At 21.5% G+C, this 21,186-nt stretch overlaps 1 protein-coding gene across 4 annotated transcripts in view; it reads right to left on the bottom strand.

The window, feature by feature from the left end:
- Positions 1-21,186, bottom strand: part of LOC122497882 (sushi, von Willebrand factor type A, EGF and pentraxin domain-containing protein 1) — a 71,967-nt gene that overhangs the window by 15,931 nt on the left and 34,850 nt on the right. The window contains exons 1-8 of one of the 4 annotated variants that reach the window (XM_043605254.1): positions 20,733-21,109; positions 14,024-14,141; positions 12,151-12,209; positions 7,980-8,189; positions 4,741-4,836; positions 3,709-3,831; positions 3,042-3,205; positions 1,023-1,149 (exon numbers count right to left, since the gene is read on the bottom strand). In XM_043605254.1, coding sequence (XP_043461189.1) covers positions 1,023-1,149; positions 3,042-3,205; positions 3,709-3,831; positions 4,741-4,836; positions 7,980-8,189; positions 12,151-12,209; positions 14,024-14,141; positions 20,733-20,790 — 955 coding nt within the window. In that variant the 5' untranslated portion in view covers positions 20,791-21,109. Of the gene's footprint in view, positions 1-1,022; positions 1,150-3,041; positions 3,206-3,708; positions 3,832-4,740; positions 4,837-7,979; positions 8,190-12,150; positions 12,210-14,023; positions 14,142-20,732; positions 21,110-21,186 lie in introns of those variants that run through there. The other 3 variants (XM_043605255.1, XM_043605256.1, XM_043605253.1) reach the window with 3 other exon arrangements.

The following is a 21,186-nucleotide window of genomic DNA, read 5'->3' as shown; positions in this document are numbered from 1 at the left end:
CTTTCCATCATATTTAATGAGATAATTTTCAATTATCACAATTAGTTAATTAGCGCTTTTTCTAATATTGACCTAAATTGGTCTCGAGTTATTGCAAAAGACTGTTTATTACTGGAAATAAAGCAGATTATAATCACATTTCCTATTGTGCAGGTTTCGTATTTCTTGCGACAAAAAAAAGAGGAAAGAAAAAAAATTGTCGATGAATCATTTGTTTTTTATCTTTCACTTTAACATAAATTATAAATTACTCAAATTAGATCTTTATTTTAAAAAAAAATCTACTTTCAATCCTTTCTATGTTTCTATATAATTATTATTAAAATTAAATTATTTAATAATTCATTCAATTAAATTATTTTACTTTCTGTATTGTATCATTTGTATTTTTCTTATTGTCTTAAATATTTTTTTGAAGTTTTAAATTGTTTTAAATAATAATTTAATTAATTTAATTTAATTTAATAATAATTTTAATAACGTATTATTTATTATTTTTTAACGTTTGGATTTAAATTGGAAATATTTAGGGTTTGCAGAGAGAAATAATTCCTAAACGATTCCAAGTTCTGTGGACTTTCTCTTTACTCGATTGAAAAAATTATTCGTTATTTTTCCCCCTCAGTATTATAGATAAGTAAATTAATGTATTTAAAGAAAAACTATGAATGTTTTTTTTCAAAACGAGAGCAAACAGGCAAAAGACGTATGGTAATTATTTGCCATTTAATTATTAGGCGCAAATTGATTGGTTCGAGGTTCCTATAAGTCCGATGAATCTTTGAAAGAAAAATTACGTAACCGAGTTTTTTAACCTGATTCTCACAATCCACGATTACAAATTGTACAGTACTGGAATGGTATTCATGAATCGTGAGAGGAAAAATCACATTGGACGGAAGTTAAATTAAATTGGAAATACATACTAGAAAAAGGAAACATGCAAGATGTATCAGATAATATAAGAGAGAGAAAAAAATTGTGTGCTATATTCAGGAAAAAATTATCATCATTTTTCTTACCGTCAACCCATCGCCATGTTCTTGCTGTTATCAGCGGCTCTTTTTGGGCACCAATCCAAACTAATTGCGTTTTTAATTTGTCCTTCCTCCTCTCGAGATTATTTAAAATGAAACTGGACGATATTCCCTGAAATAAACATATTTTTTCAGTATTTTCTTAGTTTCAGTTTTCAATTATTTTTTGTCAATTTCATAAATTTCTTTTCGTAGAAGAAAAAATTGAAATTTCGTAAACGAACAAAAAATATGATTTATAATTAGAATTTAATTCAGGGTTGCCATAAAAAATTAATTTTCTTCTTCCCTAAATTTTCCCTGATTTCCAGACAAAATTTAGACTTTTTCCCTGACACTAAAAAATATTTCGATTCACTCTAAAAAATATTAGATACTAAAAAAATTTTTTTTTGACCCTTCAAAATTATTATTATTATTTTAATCCAATTATACTATTTTCTAGAATTTTTATCTAAAATTCTTCCTTAAATCAATTATTTTTAATAATTTTTAAAACAGTTCTTTGAGAATTTTCAAATCCATTTGTTTACAATTCAATTTTACGAAATTTCGATTATTCGGAAATTCTTCAATTAAATATATATTAGATAATAAAAACTTTAAATAATTTAAAAAGAAATTAAATTAAATTTTTTCAAAAAAAATTATTTCTACAGAATTGTTAGTTAAATGTCTGAAAAACTCAGATTTTCAAAGATTTTAATATGAAACTTTTTTAAAATTCAGGTACCTACTCCTAAAAGTTCATGCTTTTTATATTCAATTATTATCTAAAATTTTAACTGAAATTCATTTTTAAATCAATTTTTATTAGAAAATTCTATTTTTGGAGGAATTTTTTGCTTTTGAATTTGTAATTTTCACTAATTTATTAGTCAAATTGACTAATTCAAAAGCAAATTTTTACTAATAAATTAGTAGAAATTACTATTTATTTGTAAAATTTGCTAAAATTGAAAAGCAAGAAACACCTTTTTTTTAACCATTTTTCAAGTAATTAATTCAATTCACAATTAAAACTATATTAAAAGTAAGTGAATTATTTTAAAAAATGTTATTACCATTTTTGAAAATAATTAAATACTTTTAAAGAATTTTATTAAAAATTCTAGAAATAATTCAATTCTGCCAAGAAAGTATATTAAAATTTCATTTGAAAATAATGAAATTTCTGCAAAGAAATTTATTATTTATAAAAATATTGAATTCTTTCAAGGAATTTTATTAATATTTGCGAAAATATATGAATTTATTAAAATAATTTTATTGAAATTTTTAAAAATAAATAAATTTTTTCTAGAAATTATATTTAAATAAAATTGAATTGAAAATAATTGAATTCCTGTAAAGAATTTTGCAATTTATGAAAATAATTAAATTCTTTCGAGAAATTCAATTCAAAGTGAATGTTTTAAATAATTGAATTGTTTTGAAAAATTGTATTAAAATAGTAGATATTGAAAATCATTGAATTGAGAAAAAGTTTTGAAAATAATTGAAATTTTTCCAAGAATTTTACTATTTATAAAGATATTTAAAATTTTGGCGAGAATTTAAAAAAATTTTTGAACATAATTGAATTTCTGCGAAGAATTTTATTACTTTTGAAAATAATTGAATTTCTGCAATCATTTGTAACTTCTTCAAAATTCAATTTTTTTAGTGTTTTTAACTAAAATTCTTCCATAAATCCATTATTTTTAATAATTAATTAAATATTTGTTAAGAAATGTAACTAATTTCAGAAGAATTAGAATTATTAAAATTTTTCAAAAATCTAAGTTCTTTAAAATTTTGAATTAAATTCATTCAAAGTTTGAAATTTTATAAAATTTAAAATTAAAACCTTTTTGAAAAACAAAAAAGACACCAAAATTCAGAATTTTCTTATGAATTTTAAAAATTCAATTTTTCCAGTACTTTTAATAAAAATCCCTGACTTTTCCCTGAATTCCCTGACCTGTGGCAACCCTGTAATTAGTTTTTTCACAATATTCTTACGGTAAATCCGTGAATCAAATCGCCTCCCCTTGATTTACAGTGCGATCTTGCTTCGTGGAAAGAGCCACCTTTATTAACAATAAATTCATAACAAGTTGAATTAAATGCCGCTAAATCGGCATCAGCTGGCGTTCCTGCGTGGGCGCATCTGTCGACCGAGAATTCTGTCAAAAAAAAGAGAACAAATGAAATAACTATTCTTAAATTTAACTAAAATGGAAAAAATGAGTACAATTTCTTAAATTTTAGAAAAATAGAAAAAAATGAGTAAAATAATAAAATTAGTCAAGTAAAATAAATAAATAAATGGAGAAAAATAAATAAAGAAGGAAAAATAAATTAAATAGGAAAAATAAATAAAAAATGAGAAATAAATAAAAAGAGAAAAAATATGAATTAGAAAAGGAAAATTAAATTAAAAAGGCAAAATAAATTTAAAAAGGAATAATAAATAAAAAGAGAAAAAATAAATTAAAACATGAAAAATAAATGAAAATAGTAAAAATAAATAAGTCAAATAATTAAAAATAAATAAAGTAAAATACTTGAATACTTGAAAAAAATTATTTAACTGATGATACAAAATGTTAGAGCTTGGCAAAAAAACGTAATTAAATTAATCTTGTGCATATATCTTAAATTTCTTTGTTTTACAGATTTATCTCACCATCGGTAGCAAAGACCTCGACTTCACAGAGACTCAAACTGCCTTCAACTCCAACCAATTGAAGAAAGACGTATTGTCCAATCAAGGCCCTCGCACACACGAAAGTTTTCGTGATCCCCTCTTCTGCAAGTAACAAATTTTTTTTTCTATTAATTATAAGAATTTTTCACATTTTTCATCAATTTGCAAATTATTTCCTTCCCTCTAGGAAAGAACAATTTTTTTCTAAATTTCTAAATTTTTTATTCATTATTAAAAAGGGAATAAATTACACTTTTTTCAGTTTATTCTCTTAAATTATCAATTTATTGTTATTAAATCAGAAGATCGGTCAGAAAAATAAATAAAAAAAAAACAGAAAATAAAATTAATTTTCTTTAGAAAAAAATGTACTTTTTATTTATTTATTTATTTTCTTAGATAAAATTTTCTTAGATAAATTGACAATTGCGAGACTAAATTGAAAAGAGAATTTTTGCTAGTTTTGTATATAAGTTATATTTTTAAAAAATAACTCAGAAAATGGGTTAAATTTTCTAAAAGGACTTTTTAATCTTCGTTCTGAAAAAGTAAATGATGCTGCGTGTGTATGTAAAAACGGTAAACTAAACGGTTTTCGTAATTAGCGACAATAAACTTTGTCGAAGTCCAATTTAGAAAAGAGAATCACTTTAGACAAATTAACTGAAATAATAATAATATTGTTATGACAGTGCAGCAATAATTTCTGATTTTCCACAGGTAATTTGAAGTAACATCGTTATTTGGAAAAAAATTTTCTCTTAAGACAAAAGAGACACTCTTTTGGAAGGAAAAGTACAAAATAAGAGAAAAAAAAGGAAAAATAAATGAAGAAAAAAGGAATAATAAGCGAAGAAAAAATAAATGAAGAAAAATGGAAAAATAAGTGGCTCTAAAATATACATTCCGCATAATAAGGTCTTTAAACTTGAGAAGATACCGATGGAGTAAATTTTTCTTAACACTATTGTTGTACTTGTGATTATAATAATAATAATCATCATCACTTACCAATTGTACCCGGAAACCAGGCACAAAGTGGATTTCGTTGTAATTCAGCGCTACTGTTACCAACACGAATCTCAATATCCTGAAGTGGCTGGTGACCTGGAATTTCGTGAGACTTGATTTAAAGACCTCTTGAGGTAATTCAATTTGTAACAAAAATGGAAATCTTTCCAAACAAATAACATTGACAATTTTGTTACAATTTTTTATCCAAATTTATCTCAACAAAGGTAAATTTGTAAATGCAATTTAAAAAACGAATTTTTATTCCATTTATTAACAATGAGAGGAATTTTTCTCCTTGTCTTTCATTTTCATCTTTAATTTCAGCTTCTTTAAAGAAAATTCAAATTTGCTATTTTTTATTTATGATATTTATTTAATGAAATTCTTCACAAAAAAAAATGTAATTATTTACAAAAACTTCAATAAAATTGTTTAAAAGAATGTAATTTGCTATAAATAATTTTAATATAATTTAATAATATAGGAAAATTGGTAATTAAAATTCATAATAATAAACACGATTGTTTTTAAAAACTTAATAGAAAATGTAGATAAAATTCAATTACTTTCAAAATTTTAAGTAAAAATTATTTTTTAAAAAAATCCATTATTTTCAAGGAAATTGAAATAAATTCTTTAAAACAATTCAATTATTTTAAAGAAGTTTAATAAAAATCTTTTCAAGAATTAAATTATTTTCATTCATTAATTCAATTATTCAATCATTAATTCAATTATTGAAAAAAATGTTGATAAAATTCTTGAAATGAATTCAATTATTTCCAATTTTTTTTATAAATATTTTACAAGAATTTAATGATTTTCAGTACCTACATCGACAATTTTATTATTTTTGAAAATAATTGAATTCTTGAATAGAATTTTATTAAAACTTTTTAAAATAATTGAATCCCTGCAAACAAATTTAATATTTCTACAAATAAGTGAATTTTTGAGAAGAATTCTATTAAAATTGTATTTAAAATAATTTAATTCCTTTGAAAAATTTACTATTTATTAATATTATTAAATTCTTTTGAAGAATTTAAAAAAATTGTTTAAAAATAATTTAATTTTCCCTGGAATGCAATTAAAATTGCATTTAAAATAATTGAATTCCAGCAAAAATTTCATTTTTTATGAAAATAATTGAATTCTTGAATTGAATTTTATTAAAAGTTGTTTAAATAATTTATCGTTTGTGAAAAATTCAATTTTTTTTTAAATTATTGAATTTTCTCGGAGAAGTATTACAAGATTTTTAAAAATAATTGAAATTTTCGAAAAATCAATTAAAATGGTATTGAAAAAAAGTGAAATCCTGATAATTATTGTATTATTTATATAAAAATAATAGAATTTTTTAAGAAGATTTTTATTATTTATAAATTGACTTTTTGCAAAGAATTTTATTACAATTATTGAAAAAAATAATTGAATTCTTCATAAAATTCAAATTTTTTTTTAAATTTTCAGTAAAAATTATTTTAAAAAAACTCCACTATTTTCAAGAGTATTGAAATAAATTCTTAAAAACAATTCAATTATTTTAAAGAAGTTTAATAAAAATTTTTTCAAGATTTAAATTATTTTCAATACAATTTTAATTACATTTTCTCGAAAGAATTCAATTATTGAAAAAAATGTTGATACAATTCTTAAAATGAATTCAATTATTTTCAAATTTTTTTACAAAAATATCTACTTTACAGCAATTCAATGATTTTCAGTACATTATTTTAAAATTTTAAACATTTAAAAAGAAAAATTATTTAAAAAGTTAGGAAACAAAAAATACAACGATTGTTAATATAGATTATTTTACTGCGTTGTTAATTATTTTATTTATTTGTTTATTTATTTTTGGAAAAATTCAATTCTATTTCTTAATTTCAATTGTTTTAATCAAATTCAAAGTTTTTTTTTTAAAATAAAGGAAAAAATGTTTATAAATTATATTTGTCAATTAGAAAATTTAATTGAAAATGAAACTGAGAATTTTTGAACTTTTAGAACATAAAGGAAATATTTTATTGAAAAAAATATTTACGAATACCTTTAATTTGTATGAAATTATTCGAAAACAATAATTTCTTTTTTAAATATTTTAAATATTTAATTATTATTATTTTTCCATAGGAATTAAGATTTTCAAAAATTTCAAATTCAAACCTTTTTGAAATTAATAAACTTTAAAAAAATTGTTATAAAACATGAAGAAATCGATCACTCCGAGTCAAAGACTCGGAGTCATCGATTTCTTCATGTTTTATTAAATTAATTAAATTTTTTCAATTTAATTATTTAAATACAAAAGTAAATTATTTATTGAATAATATTGAATGTTTTTTTAGAATTTTATTAACAAATTTTTAAATAATTGAATTCTTTTGACGAATTTTAATAAAAATTTTTAGAAAAGTTACATTTTGCAAGGAATTTGATTAAAATTCTATTAAAAATAATTGAAATTCTGCGATGAGTTTTATTATTCATGAAAATAATTGAATTATTGAGAAGAAGCTTATATACAAAATTTGTAAATATTTGAATTCTTGTGAAATATTTATTATTTATGAAAATAATTAAATGTTTGCGTACAATTTTATTAAAATTGTTTTTAAGTAATTGAATTATTTTGGGTAATTTTATTAAAATAGTAGATATTAAAAATCATTGAAATAAGGAAAATTTTTGAAAATAATTGAAATTTTAACAAGAATTTTATTAAAAGTTTTGAAAATAAGTGAATTTTGAAGAATTTTTTTATTTATAAAGATAAATCCGTGTATTGAGTAAATAAATAAATAAATAATAATTGGGATTTTGTCGAGATTTTCTTGTAAATTTTGAACGTAATTGAATTTTGTGATAAGAATTTTATTATTTTTGAAAGTAATTGAATTTCTGCAATCATTTGTAACTTCTTGAAAATTAAATTTTTTTTAGTTTTTTTAACTAAAATTTTTCTATAAATCCATTATTTTTAATAAATAATTAAATATATATTGACAAATTTAACTAATTTTAGAAGATTTTGAATTATTAAAATTTTTCAAAAATCTAATTTCATTAAAATTTCTAATTAAATTCAGTCAACATTGAAATTTTATAAAAAATAATAAAGGAAAAAATGTTATTGAAAAAAAGGTTTTGTTAAATTTATTTACGAATATCTTTAATTGTAAAATTATTCGAAAACAATAATTTATTTTCTTTTGTAATTTATTTCTTACCGCAACAGCCTCTGGTCGTCACCCTTACGACCTTGACAGCGTATGTCTTTAGAAGATCTACTCTCCACCATGGACTAGGCTCACTTTGAGTTTCTGTACATCGTTTTCCATCGTGCTCTGTACCGAAATCTCCATCGTTTCCATGATTTGCATCGCCTCCTCTCACAGTCGTTGATTGATTTGCCGGTTTTCGAAAACCAACGTTTGTTCCTTCACAAATAGAAAATAGTTGAGGTGAGTTTTAAATCCTGACGTAAAAAATGTCAATATTTTACAATTTCTATAATGGAAAAAGAATATTTTCCATTTTGAGTTTATTTAGAAATTAGAAAAATTAAAAAAAAAAAAAAATTAAAAATTGTTATTCTCTTAAATTTAATTCGAAAAATTATTATTTCGAATTTCTGTAAATTAACAGAATAGAATGGAGAGAATATTTTTTAAAAATAATTATTTGCCAAGATAATTCCGATATAAACAATTGATTGTTAATTCAAGACTAATGAAATAATTGCGAGCGCGCTTTGTTTACTGGAAAGAAATTCTATTCTCCGCACCCTTTTCTTCAAATGTTCGTATTTTATCGATTGACATCGATAATTTCTCTAAAGTTATCGGGTCAATGTGTATTTGTTTCTCAAACTCTTTTTCCCTTTCTTTCTCGTTTTTTTTCCTCTGAATGATTTGTTCTTCAATCAATTTTATTTCCGAACATTAAATCGTTTCGTACCTTTTCTAATTAGAGAACAACGGCGCCTTTACTCGCGATCTGGATTAATTTTTTTTTTTTATTTATTTTTAAAGTCAGTAGCAATAGCGAATTCCCATGGCGAGTTTTCTACGATTCTTATAAAAGAACTGGATATACGGAGAAAGGATTTCCCATCGGTAGTTTACTTCGTGATACAATATTCCTAATGGAGTCTCACGACTCAGAAAATTACAAGCTCCTTGCACTTGTATCGGTTATACATATACATTTAATTCCGTGCGGTTTTGAATCGTGATTTAAGTGACGTTGTTAATTGATTGTAAATATAACGTTCGTCAGGAATGGGGAGGGATTTTTTTTAATTTACTTTTATACACGCAGTTCTCCATTAACTCTCAATAAATTGACGTTTAAATCGTTAGTCTTTTCAGATGAATAAAAAATTGACATTTTTAATTTTTTAACAAAAGGAAACAAACAAAAACGAAACATTGAAAATAAAAACAATTTAATTCGGAAATTTAATAATAAACTAGCAACAATTCGCGTGCGGCTGACTTTTCGCTCACTTTTTTTAAAATAAAATAAATTAGCAGTTTAAAAAAAATTGAACGTAAAAATTTTTAATTCAAATTTTCTTTTTATAAAAATAAAATATGTGAATTGGAACATATAGTTTTAATATTATTATAATTATAATAATCATATATTCTGAGATAGGGAATTCAGGAAAAAGTCAGGAATTTTTATTAAAAGTACTGAAAAAAATTAAATTTTTAGAATTCATAAGAAAATTCGGAATTTTTGTGCCTTTTTTTGTTTGACTCATAAACTATAAAATTGACACGATTTCTAATACAAAACCTTCACTTTTTCCAATTTTCTGACAAAAATTTCTTTTTAAATAACTTAAATCTGGAACAACTATCATAAAATAAATAAATTATTTAATGAATAATTTTACTTAAATATTTCAAAATTAATTCAAAATACGAAAATTATTTGAAAATATCAATAACTTCATTTTTAAATAAATATTTAATCATTATTTTTTTTTCATATAGAAATTAAAATTTTCAAAAATTTGAAATTCAATAATATTTATAATAATTAAAACTTGCTACTTTGTTACTGTAACTTCTTCAAAAATTATTTTCATCATTACGATTATTCATTTTTAGAATTTTCAACTAAAGAAGAATTCTTCTTTAGGTCAATTTTTTTAAAATAATTTTTGAAAAAGTTCTATGTGAATTTGAAAATTCTTTTGTTTGCAATTTAATTTTACGAAATTTCGATTATTCTGACATTCTTCAATTAAATATATTAAAAATTAAAAACTTCAAATAATTAAAAAAAATTCCATACAACTTTTTTTCCATAATACTTTTGAAAATAATTGAATTCTTGAGACGAATCTTATAAAAATTTCTTTTTAAATAATTGAATTCTAATTCTTTTGTGAAATTTTATTGAAATAGTAGACATTGAAAATAATTGAATTTTGACAAATTTTTGAAATTAATTAAATTTCTACAAAGAATTTTATGAAAATTATTTTGAAAAAAATTTTATTGTTACAAAGAATTTCATTATTTATGAAAGTAATTCAATTTTTTGAAGAAATTTAATTAAAAATTGTATTGAAAATAATACTTAAATTGTAGCAAAAGTTTTTTAAATAATTGAATTTCTTTGCTGAATTTTAATAAAATTTTTAAGAATAATTACATTTTTCGAGGAATTCCATTAAAATTGTATTAAAAATTAAAAATAATTGAAAGTCTGCGATGAGTTTTATTATGTATTTATGAAAATAATTGAATCCCTGTAAAAAATGTTATTATTTATGAAAATCATCGAATAATAATTTATGAAAATAATTTGTAAATAATAATGGTTGCCACAAAATAATAAAAGTGAAATTCCAGGCTTTTTCCAGGTCAACACTTATGAAATTCTAGTCAAAAATTTAAAAAATTTGCTGGCCTGATAACATAGTTTTGGTTCTTAAAAGTTTTTTTTAAATTTCCAAATACCAGAAACTTAATAATAATTACGAGCCAAACATTTTTTCTTATGTAGAGATTTTTATATGGCGATGACATACAAAATTTTTTCAATTTTAAATTAAAATTTTGATAAAAATCTTTAAAAACAGGCGAAATTCTAGAAATTTTTTTAAATTCTATTGTATTTCCAGGTTTTCCTTACCCTTAATTTCAATTATGTATTTTCAAAAATTTTCCTTATTTCAATGATTATCAATATCTACTATTTTAATAAAATTACCCAAAAGAATCCAATTATTTAAAAACACTTTTAATAAAATTGTATAGGCAAACATTTAATTATTTTCATAAAAAATAAAAATTCCACAGGAATTCAAATATTTACAAATTTTGTATATAAGCTTCTTCTCAATAATTCAATTATTTTCATGAATAATAAAACTCATCGCAGAATTTCAATTATTTTTAATAGAATTTTAATCAAATTCCTTGCAAAATGTAACTTTTTAAAAAAATTTTATTAAAATTCGTCAAAAGAATTCAATTATTTAAAAATTTGTTAATAAAATTCTAAGAAACATTTAATTATTCAATAAATAATTTACTTTTGTATTTAAATAATTGAATGAAGTTTAATTAATAATAATAATAATTAAATATTTAAAATATTTAAAAAAGAAATTATTGTTTTCGAATAATTTTACAATTGAAGATATTCGTAAATAAATTTAACAAAACATTTTTTTCAATAACATTTTTTCCTTTATTTTCTAAAAATTAAAAAATTTTCCGTTTCATTTTCAATTAAATTTTCCAATTGACAAATATAATTTATAAACATTTTGTTCCTTTATTTTTAAAAATACTTTGAATTTTATTAAATTAATTGAAATTAAGAAATAGAGTTGATGCAAATTATTTCTTTATGAAAATAGAGAATTTTCTACAAAAATATTAAGAAACTGGAATACCTAATGTTTTTCTTCACAAAAGAAAAAAATGAGTTTTTAAAGAATATTGTTATTGAGAAATAAAAATTATGCATAAAGTGGGTATATTTCCTACTTCTTAATCAAAATTGTTTAACAATTAACAATTTTCTAGTATTTTTTATAAATAAAAAGAAGAATAATTTGCATAATAATTTAGATCAGTCAAACGAAATTTGTTATATATAGAAAAAAGAATATAACAAACAGAATGAATGAAAGACTACGGAGATTAATATAGTTAATTTAATAATTTAATTAGTTTTTCTTTAATTTAAAAATAATTTTTCGTCACTTATGAAATATATTGGAATTTGGAAAAGAATATTTAATACTAAAAAGCAGTTAAAGGCAGACGTGTATCAATTTCTTATATAGTTGTTTTTTCTAACGGTTGTCTGTTTAATGAACTTAATAATAGTCTTTGTTTTAATTAAAAATACTCTTGAGTCACTTACCACAGAATGGAAGTTCTCCCTGCCATTTCCCCTTATTATTACAGACTAGCGATCCTGTTCTGAAATTATAAAACCAAAAAGAAAAAAATTTATTAACGTTTTGAAAATTCCGGTAAATTGCTAATAATTTTTTCTTAAAGCGACTTTTAATATTATTTAATTTACTTTCTCTCTTCACACAATTTTTGACTAAACGTAAAAATTACTTTTTACCTGAATCGAAAGAATATTTGAAATAAAATCGTTTATATAGTAAAATACATTTAATGACAAACAAAAAACAGTAAAATATTATCAAAACTTGTCCCGTTAATAAAAAAATTAATAAAAAATACAGTGTTGGAAAATTATAAAAATATACAGAAAAGCAGAAAATTAAAAAATTAAAAATTTTACTCAAATAAAATCGTTAAATAGAAAAAACATTTGAAATAAAATTTTATTAGAATAAATTTAATGAAAAACAAAAAAATACTAAAATAAAAATTACGAATGTGGAAAAATTATTTAAAAAATATCAAAAGTACATAAGTTGAAAATTCAAAGTTTACTGAAAAAAATCGTAAAATAGAAAATCTTATTAATAAAATGCAAAAATATGAAAAATATAAAAGAATGTAACATTTATACATCCAGTTAGTTAAATTGAAAGGATTTAAAATTCCTAATTTTTTTTTTAGAAATAAATAGTTATTATTATCATCTTGGTATGATTGTTTTAGAAGTGAAAACAAAATTGCATAAAAGGCAACTTTTTTTTTGCGGTAGGCAAAATATAAAGGAAGTTCGTTTAGGGTAGAGAAAGTTTAGAATTTTTTTTCATTTACAAAAGAGGTTTTGTCGTTGTGGTTTTGTTTTCATATTAATACAGGTAAATTTAATTTTATAATTAAATGCCAAGAAACCGCATTAACATGTCTCCTACACATTTTCTAGAACTTGATGAATTTTAAATTATTTAAAATCTCAATTTTTCATTTTAAAATGCTAAAAGCAGAGAATTGATTAAAACATAAATTTTATTTGAATTTCAATATTTACAATATAAAATAACAAAAAAAAAATAAAATAATAGATAATAATAGTAAATAAGAAAATAGTAAAATAATAAATAATTATAATTATAATAATTATTTTTTTGTTATAATTTTTTTATTTACGATTATTACTTTTCTACTTTTCTACTTATTATTATTTATTATTTTATAATTATAATTATTTTATTTTTATTTGTTTTATTATAATTTCTTTTTTTTACTTTATTGTATTTTTTTTATTTTTTTTTTTATTATTTATTATTAATTATTGTACCGTCGATAAATTATCAAAAAATTTTAATTTCTTTTTTCGAGTATTTTCTATCAAATAATTTCTCTAAAACGTGTATAAAATCGAGAAAATCTTGGATGCTCTAGATTAATATCCAGATTGAAATTCCCGGTGTAGAAACTAGTTTTGGATTTTTTTCTCCTTTTTATATTTCTTCTGATTATATTGCCAATATAGTGCAACTTTCCTGGAAAGAATTTTGCTTTTCGAGTAAATCGTTATTGATTTCGAAACAAAAAAGAAAAAGAAAAAGTAGAGAAAAATATATGATAAGTGATCTAATTTTCTTATTACAGAAGTTATGTCGTAGATTAATTTTTCCTCAATTTCTTTTCTTTTTTATTTGTACCCATTCATTTAAATTTAAGGAAATGAAAATAAATTCGTTAAATTAAACGAAACGTTAAATTTAATGAAAAAAAAAAAACAAAACATTAAATTTCTCGAAAAAATTAATTGATTTCACTTCTTTAAATAAAAACTGTGCCTTTTTATGTTTAACGCTTTCGTTACAAAAAAAACGGATATTTTTTAATTGGCTTACCCGAAAATTTCGTAACCAGCATCGCAGGTGTAGGTGGCGAGGGTGCCTACTTTTAAGGTGTCATCTGATAGAGAAACCTTGGCGTTCATCGGCACTGCTGGCTGACCGCATTTCGTTCCTATAATGAAAAAAGGAAAAAAAATTAGGACGGTTAGGAAAACGGTAGTTACTGTTTAGTGAAGTGTAAAAATATTACTGGAAATATGGAACAGTTAACGTTATATGTTAATTTGAATATTCGAAGACCTCGAATCGTAATTAAAGAAAATTAATTTTTTATTATCCCCCTGGAAAATTAGAAAAAAAGTAATACGCCCTTTATGAATTAAATTCAATTTTTTCAATTAATTGAAATTTATATTTAGAATTTTTTTAAATTATTAAAATTATTCAAGTTATTTAAGTTATTTAAATTATTTAAGTTATTTATTATTTAAATTATTTTACACTCTTTATGGAATTTAAAAATACGTAAAAAATTTTTCTTCAGCCGTACTTATTTTCACTTTTTGAACAAAAATGCGTAAAGAACGAAATGCATAAAATATTTTCTTGGATTTAAAAACTCATCTTGATAAGTGTATAATATATTTCTTTTGGACAGTGGCAATGGTTAAAGATTTAATTTTAAAAGTGAGAAAATTACACCTCGCTCGACTGAGAACAATAGAAGGAATAAACCAGTTCTAAATAAGAAAAAAAAAAAGAAAGTGCGGCCTTTGGGCTTTTGAAAATATTTATATTTGTCACTGCAGACAATCTCATAGTAACTTCTTTGAAAACACATTTACGGTCGTTAGTGTTTAAAGACAATACCCCTGATATTATATTGTTCCTTGTTTTCCTGGCGATTATCATTAATTAAATTAAGGAGTTGTCTTTTTATCACTCTATTCAATCATTAATCATTCTCCTCGTTTAATAAGGAGATATTCTCATTATCATTCCTAAAAACGCTTCTTCCTAGCCTTTCGTTTCATTTTTTTCTTCTTAAATAATTCTCATTTACTTTCACAAAAAGAAAATTGACGAAATTAGGAAAAATTCGCTTCCAATTAGAAGAGAAAATTATTTTGAGAGTTAGAAAATTATTTTGATTGGAAAAAATAAATTTTTAATAGAATTAATACTTTTTAGTAATTTTATTTTTTAATTTTAAAATATTTTTTTGTTAAATCAAGGTCTAAATTATTGTTGAAATCGTTTCGCAAAATATTTCATTAGATCGGTAACATTGACATTAAGGAATCAAGTTAAGCCGGATGTTTGCTTATTAGAAGTTAAACATTCGATAATCAGATAAAATCAGCGATTCCTCAATAGTTTTTTTTCGCGAATAGTTCGGCATGAATGATTTTATCTGATTCGAGAAGTTGATGATCATGAATCGATTGTCATGATTAATCATCCGTGGAAATTTTATTGCATTTGAAAATATAGTCAATGAACTCTAATCTCTTTCAAATCAAACTTTTTATTTCCATTTTTCATCGGAAATAATGAATAAAATTATATATTTCATAATTAAATGATTTTATTAAAGAATCTTCCTATTTATTAAGAGTCTTTTCTTCTTTGAGATTTTATATTCTGGTTTTTATATTTTAGATTTTATCTGTTCGATTTTATCATTTCGATTTTATCTTTTTTATAGAAATTTGTTTACACATAAAATAATTTCCTTTAATAGGAAATTATTTATTTTCTTTCAAATAATAATTAGAATAATTAGGATATATTAAAATGTTTACTTTATATTTAATGAATTTTTATTAATAATGGAATTTTAGTTTTTAAATAAAATTTCTTAAATAAAAATTTTGACATAATTTTTATTTAACAGAATTTTTTCTAAACTGAATAGAAAAAAATAAAGGAATAATTTTTTAAATAAAAATTCGATTTTTAAAAAATGTCAACACTGTAAAATTTTCGTCAAATTAATAAGTTTTCCAAGTGAACAGTTTGTTTAAAATTCGAAGAAATAGAAATAGGAAAAATAAAACTTTTTCTCTTTAAAACTTCCATAAAATAAAAATTCCCGACGAAAATTTATTAAAATAAAAATCGTCACTAAACAATTCCACAAAGTAGAAAATCTATTGCATGAAAATTCCATAATGTATTATAAAAATTCTGTTGAATAAAAACTCCACAAAGCAGAAATTCTTTTGGATAAAAATTCAGGCCTCGGATCAACTTTAACGAGCCAAAAAAGTCGCTTTAGTCGATTAAAAATAGAAAAAAGTCGAAAAAGTCATTTATTTAATTCAGTGTTGTCATAAAAAAATTTATTTTGTATTTTCCTGATTCTTCACTGCTTTCTAAATTCGATTAATCAAAACTCGAATAATTTGCTAAATAAATATTTATTTACTTCTTATTTCTCTTTACACGAGAAATAAAATTTAAAAAATTTCAACTTTTGAAATTTATTAATTTCTAAACATTACAACTATAACCCTTCCAAAATTCAATTATTTCCTACAATTTTGAACTAAACTTCAACTCTAAATCAATTATTATCAATATTAATTTTTAATAACTTTCCGAAAGTTCTTCGAGAATTCAATTATTTCAATACAAAAATTCAAGTTTCTATAAGAATTGAAACTGTCCAATTTTCTTTTTAAAGATATTAAGGTGAAATATTTTTAAAAATTTTAATAAGAATTTAATAATATTTATCTTTAAGAATTTTCAAGTTCATATGTTTACAATATTCAATTTTACAAAATTTCAATTATTCGTAAATTCTTACATTAATTTCTCAAAAAAAATTGATTCCACAGAATTGTTAGTTAAAAATATGAAAAATTCAGTTTTTCAAAGAATTTAATTTGAAACCTTTTCAAAATTTAATTATTTCTAAAAATTCTCGCTCTAATGCTTTTAAAATTCATTTAAAATCTAAAATTTTAACTGAAATTCATTTTTAAATGAATTTTTTATTAAACAATTCTACTAGAATTCAATTATTTAAATACAAAAAAACCAATTTATTGAATAATTTCATGTTTCTTAAAATTGAATTCTCATAAAGAATTGTTATCAACAAATTTTAAAATAATTGAATTCTATCAACGAATTTTAATAAAATTTTTAAGAATATTTTCGCGAGGAGTTTGATTACAATTGTATTTAAAAAAATTGAAATTCTGCAATGAGTTTTATTATATTTGAAAATAATTAAATTCCCAAAAAATAATTTTATTTACGAAAATAATTGAATCCTTGTAAAAATTTTGTTATTTATGGAAATAATTGAATGATTGCGAAGAAATTTATAAAAAATTTGTAAACAATTGAATTCCTGTGAAATTTTTATTATTTTATGAAAATAAATAAAGGTTTGCGTAGAATTTTATTAAATTAGTTTTAAATAATTGAATTCTTTTGGGAAATTTTATTAAATTAGTAGATATTGAAAATAATTGAATTGAGGAAAATTTTTGAAAATAATTGAAAAAAAGTAGAAATTCGGTTAAATAAAAATTTCACGAAGTAGAAATTCAGTTGGATAAAAATTGCACAAAGTAGAAATTCTATTCAATAAAATTTCCACAAAAGTAGAAATTCTTTTGGATAAAATTCCCATTAAATAGAAATTTTGCATTGATTCTGCCTTTTAGTTCTTCACAAAGGAAATAGACTGCAATTTTTTCTGTCTATCGCCTATTTAGTCACAGATTTCTATGACGATCATTATAGACGTTCTGCCAAGTTGGCATATCTATCATTTTCACTGCTTATACATATATGCATATATCCGAAAGGAATCTCCAATCTCGACATTCGCGTTTACTCTCGTAATAATAAATATACAATCGCACACCTAAGGCGTTCAGCCTTGGTCGAGATCCCACGCGCGAATGGCATTATTCGAATTCCATTATTCCCATGGGACACATCTATTTTCTTGATGAAAAGTCGATTGTTGTTCGCAAATAAAGTCATCACCAAAATTGCCCTCTGAATATTTGTCGCTTATTTGTCTTATCTTGGCGACACTCGTTTTCGAATTGTTCTTTCTCGTGTGCACATTATTCTTCATTCGTATATAATAAACTGGATGCGATGAAGTTTATACCACCTTTGAAATTTATTATTATACGAAAATGTAAATGCACTCGTATAAACATCTGTATGTAATTATGTAACAGGTAACGTTACTTATCTGTTTGCCATAATTGTGTATATCATTATTTTATGATTGCACGTTGCGTGAAGAATACTTTACTTTCTTATAAGTGTGATCCTAAAACGATATTCGAGGACGGAAAAGTTTATTGTTCCCTGTTTTTGAAAAAAGGAAATTGTTTTTTATTAACTTGGGAATAATTATATGGGAATAATAATTACCACTAATTACCAATTACTAATTATAGAATTTTCAGTTACTCAGGGTTGCTACAAAAATTTTATTGTATTTTTCCCTGACTTTTCCCTGATTTCCAGACAAAATTTTGTCTTTTTCCCTGACCCTAAAGAATATTCTGATTCACTCTAAAAATGATTAAATGCTCAAAAAAAAAAGTTCTATTAGGTACATTTATTTAAGAATTTCTTTAATTGTAAAATTATTCGAAAATATCAATAACTTCAAATTCAACTTTCAAATTCAAACATTTTGAAATTCAATACCTTGAAAGAATTGTTTTATATAATAATAGGTATAAAAATGTTCAATTCAATTATTATTTTCTAAAAATTTAAAATAAAATTCTACTTTAAATCAAGTTTTAATAATTTTTTAAATATACATTAAAAAATAAATACATTAAATAATTTTAAAAACTTGCAATTAAGCTTTTTGAAAATAAAATTAGTTCCATAGAATTTTTTATTAAAAGTATGAAAAATTCAAATTTTCAAAGATTTTAATTTAAAACATGATCAAAATTCAATTATTTCTAAAAATTGCAATTATTTATTTTTATTTATTTTAACTCCTCCAAAATTCAATTATTATCTAAAACTAACTGAAATTCATTTATAAATCAATTATTATTAGAAAATTCTATGAGAATTCAATTATTTAAAAACAAACATAGATAATTTAGTGCATAATTAAATGTTTCTTACAAATTGAATTCTTATACATAATTCTATCAACAAATTTTTAAATAATTGAATTCTTTCGACGAATTTTAATAACATTTTTAAGAATAATTACTGTTTTCAAGGAATTTCATTGAAATTTTATTAAAAATAATTAAAATTCTGAAATGAGCTTTATTATTTATGAAAATAATTCAATTCCTAAAAAGAATTTTCTTATTTAAGATAATAATTGAATCCTTGTAAAAATTGTATTATTTATGAAAATAATTAAATTATTGCTAAGAAATTTTTAAAAAAATTCTAAATAATAATTGAATTCCTATGAAATTTTTATTATTTATGAATATAATTGAATTTATTTTATTAAAATTTATTGTAAATAATTGCATTTTTTTAGAAAATTTTATTAAAATAGTAGATATTGAAAATCATTGAACTGGAGAACATTTTTGAAAAAAATTAAAATTTTTCCAATTTTGAAAATAAAAGCTTTTCAAAATTTAATTATTTCTAAAAATTTAGGTTTAAATGTCTCTTAATATTCAATTATTATGTAAAATCTGAACTAAAAGTCATTTTTGAATCAATTTTTATTAAAAAATTTTACCAGAATTCAATTATTTAAATGCAAAAATAAATAATTTATTGAATAATTAAATGTTTCTTAAAATTGAATTCTTATACATAATTCTATCAACAAATTTTTAAATAATTCAATTTTTCGACGAATTTTAATAACATTTTAAAAATAATTACAGTTTTTAAGGAATTCGATTGAAATTTTATTAAAAATCATTAAAATTCTCCAATGAATTTTATTATTTATGAAAATAATTAAATTATTGCGAAGAATTTTATAAAAAAAGGTTTCAAACAATTATTTTTTTTTTTAAATAATGTATGCAAATTCTATTTTTAATAATTCAATTCCTGTGAAATTTTTATTTATTTGCTTCAAAAATAATTGCATGTACGTGTTAAATATTGTCAACATTTTTGTTTAAAAATTCAATTCTTTTGGGGAACTTTATTAGAATAGTAGAATATTGAAAAATCATTGAATGAATGAAATTTTTTTTAAATAATTGATATCTTTTGCCATGAATTTTATTAAAAATTTTCAGAATAATTGAATTTTATTACTTTTGAAAATAATTGAATTCTTGTGACGAATACTATTATTTATGAAAGTAATTGAATTTTGCAATGAATTTTATCAAAATTCCTGAAAACAATTGAATTTTGTCGAAGAATTTTATTAATTTTGAAAATAATTGAATTCTTGTGATGAATAGGTATTGTTATTTATGAAAATAATTGAATTTTACAATGAATTTTGCTATTTATAAAGATAATTAAAATGTTGACGAGAATTTTTTAAACAATTTTGAATATAATTGAATTTCAGGAAAGAAGTTGAATATTTATTAAGATAATTGAATTCTTTTAAATAATTGCGTTAAAATTTTTTAAATTGAAACTAATTTCAACAAAATTGAAATTAAAGTTTTTTAAAAAAAGACACAAAAATTCAGAATTTTCTTATTAATTCTAAAAATTTAATTTTTCCCAGTACTTTAATAAAAATCCCTGACTTCCCTGACCCACCCTGACCTGTGGCAACCCTGTTACCATGAAGTAGTACCTGTTACTTTACCATTTTCGTATCGTGTTGTTTTTCTAAAAACCTCTTCGATTGTCATATACAAATTTTGTCGTACTTGTGTCTCTTCCGCAGTAGGTAATATTCGGACCCACGTTGAAAGTTGTAAAGTTACAAGAAAAATTTTTTACAGTGCATTTTGAGACGCAATTTTATGGTTGTCGCACCTTTCAAACACTTTTTCGACGAAAACTTCTAAATTGAATGAAAATTTTCACATTCTAATCATCTTCCATGGTAAATACTTTGGGGAACACAACTTTCGATATAAATTAAATTTATTACAGAACGTATATACAAAAGTTCAAACGGTTCACAGACGAAATAGATTTATGATCAATTTATATAGGTTATGTTCGGTTCGAAATGTAAACATCAGGGTAGACAAACTAAGGGAAAATAATCAACCAATGAGAGCAGGGTATTTGCAATTGGT

Source organism: Leptopilina heterotoma, unplaced genomic scaffold (genome assembly GCF_015476425.1).
Source record: "Leptopilina heterotoma isolate Lh14 unplaced genomic scaffold, ASM1547642v1 Lhet_14, whole genome shotgun sequence".
In the NCBI taxonomy this organism is placed as follows: domain Eukaryota; kingdom Metazoa; phylum Arthropoda; class Insecta; order Hymenoptera; family Figitidae; genus Leptopilina; species Leptopilina heterotoma.
Note: the sequence above shows the minus strand (reverse complement) of the source record. Positions and strands in the feature narration are given on the sequence as shown.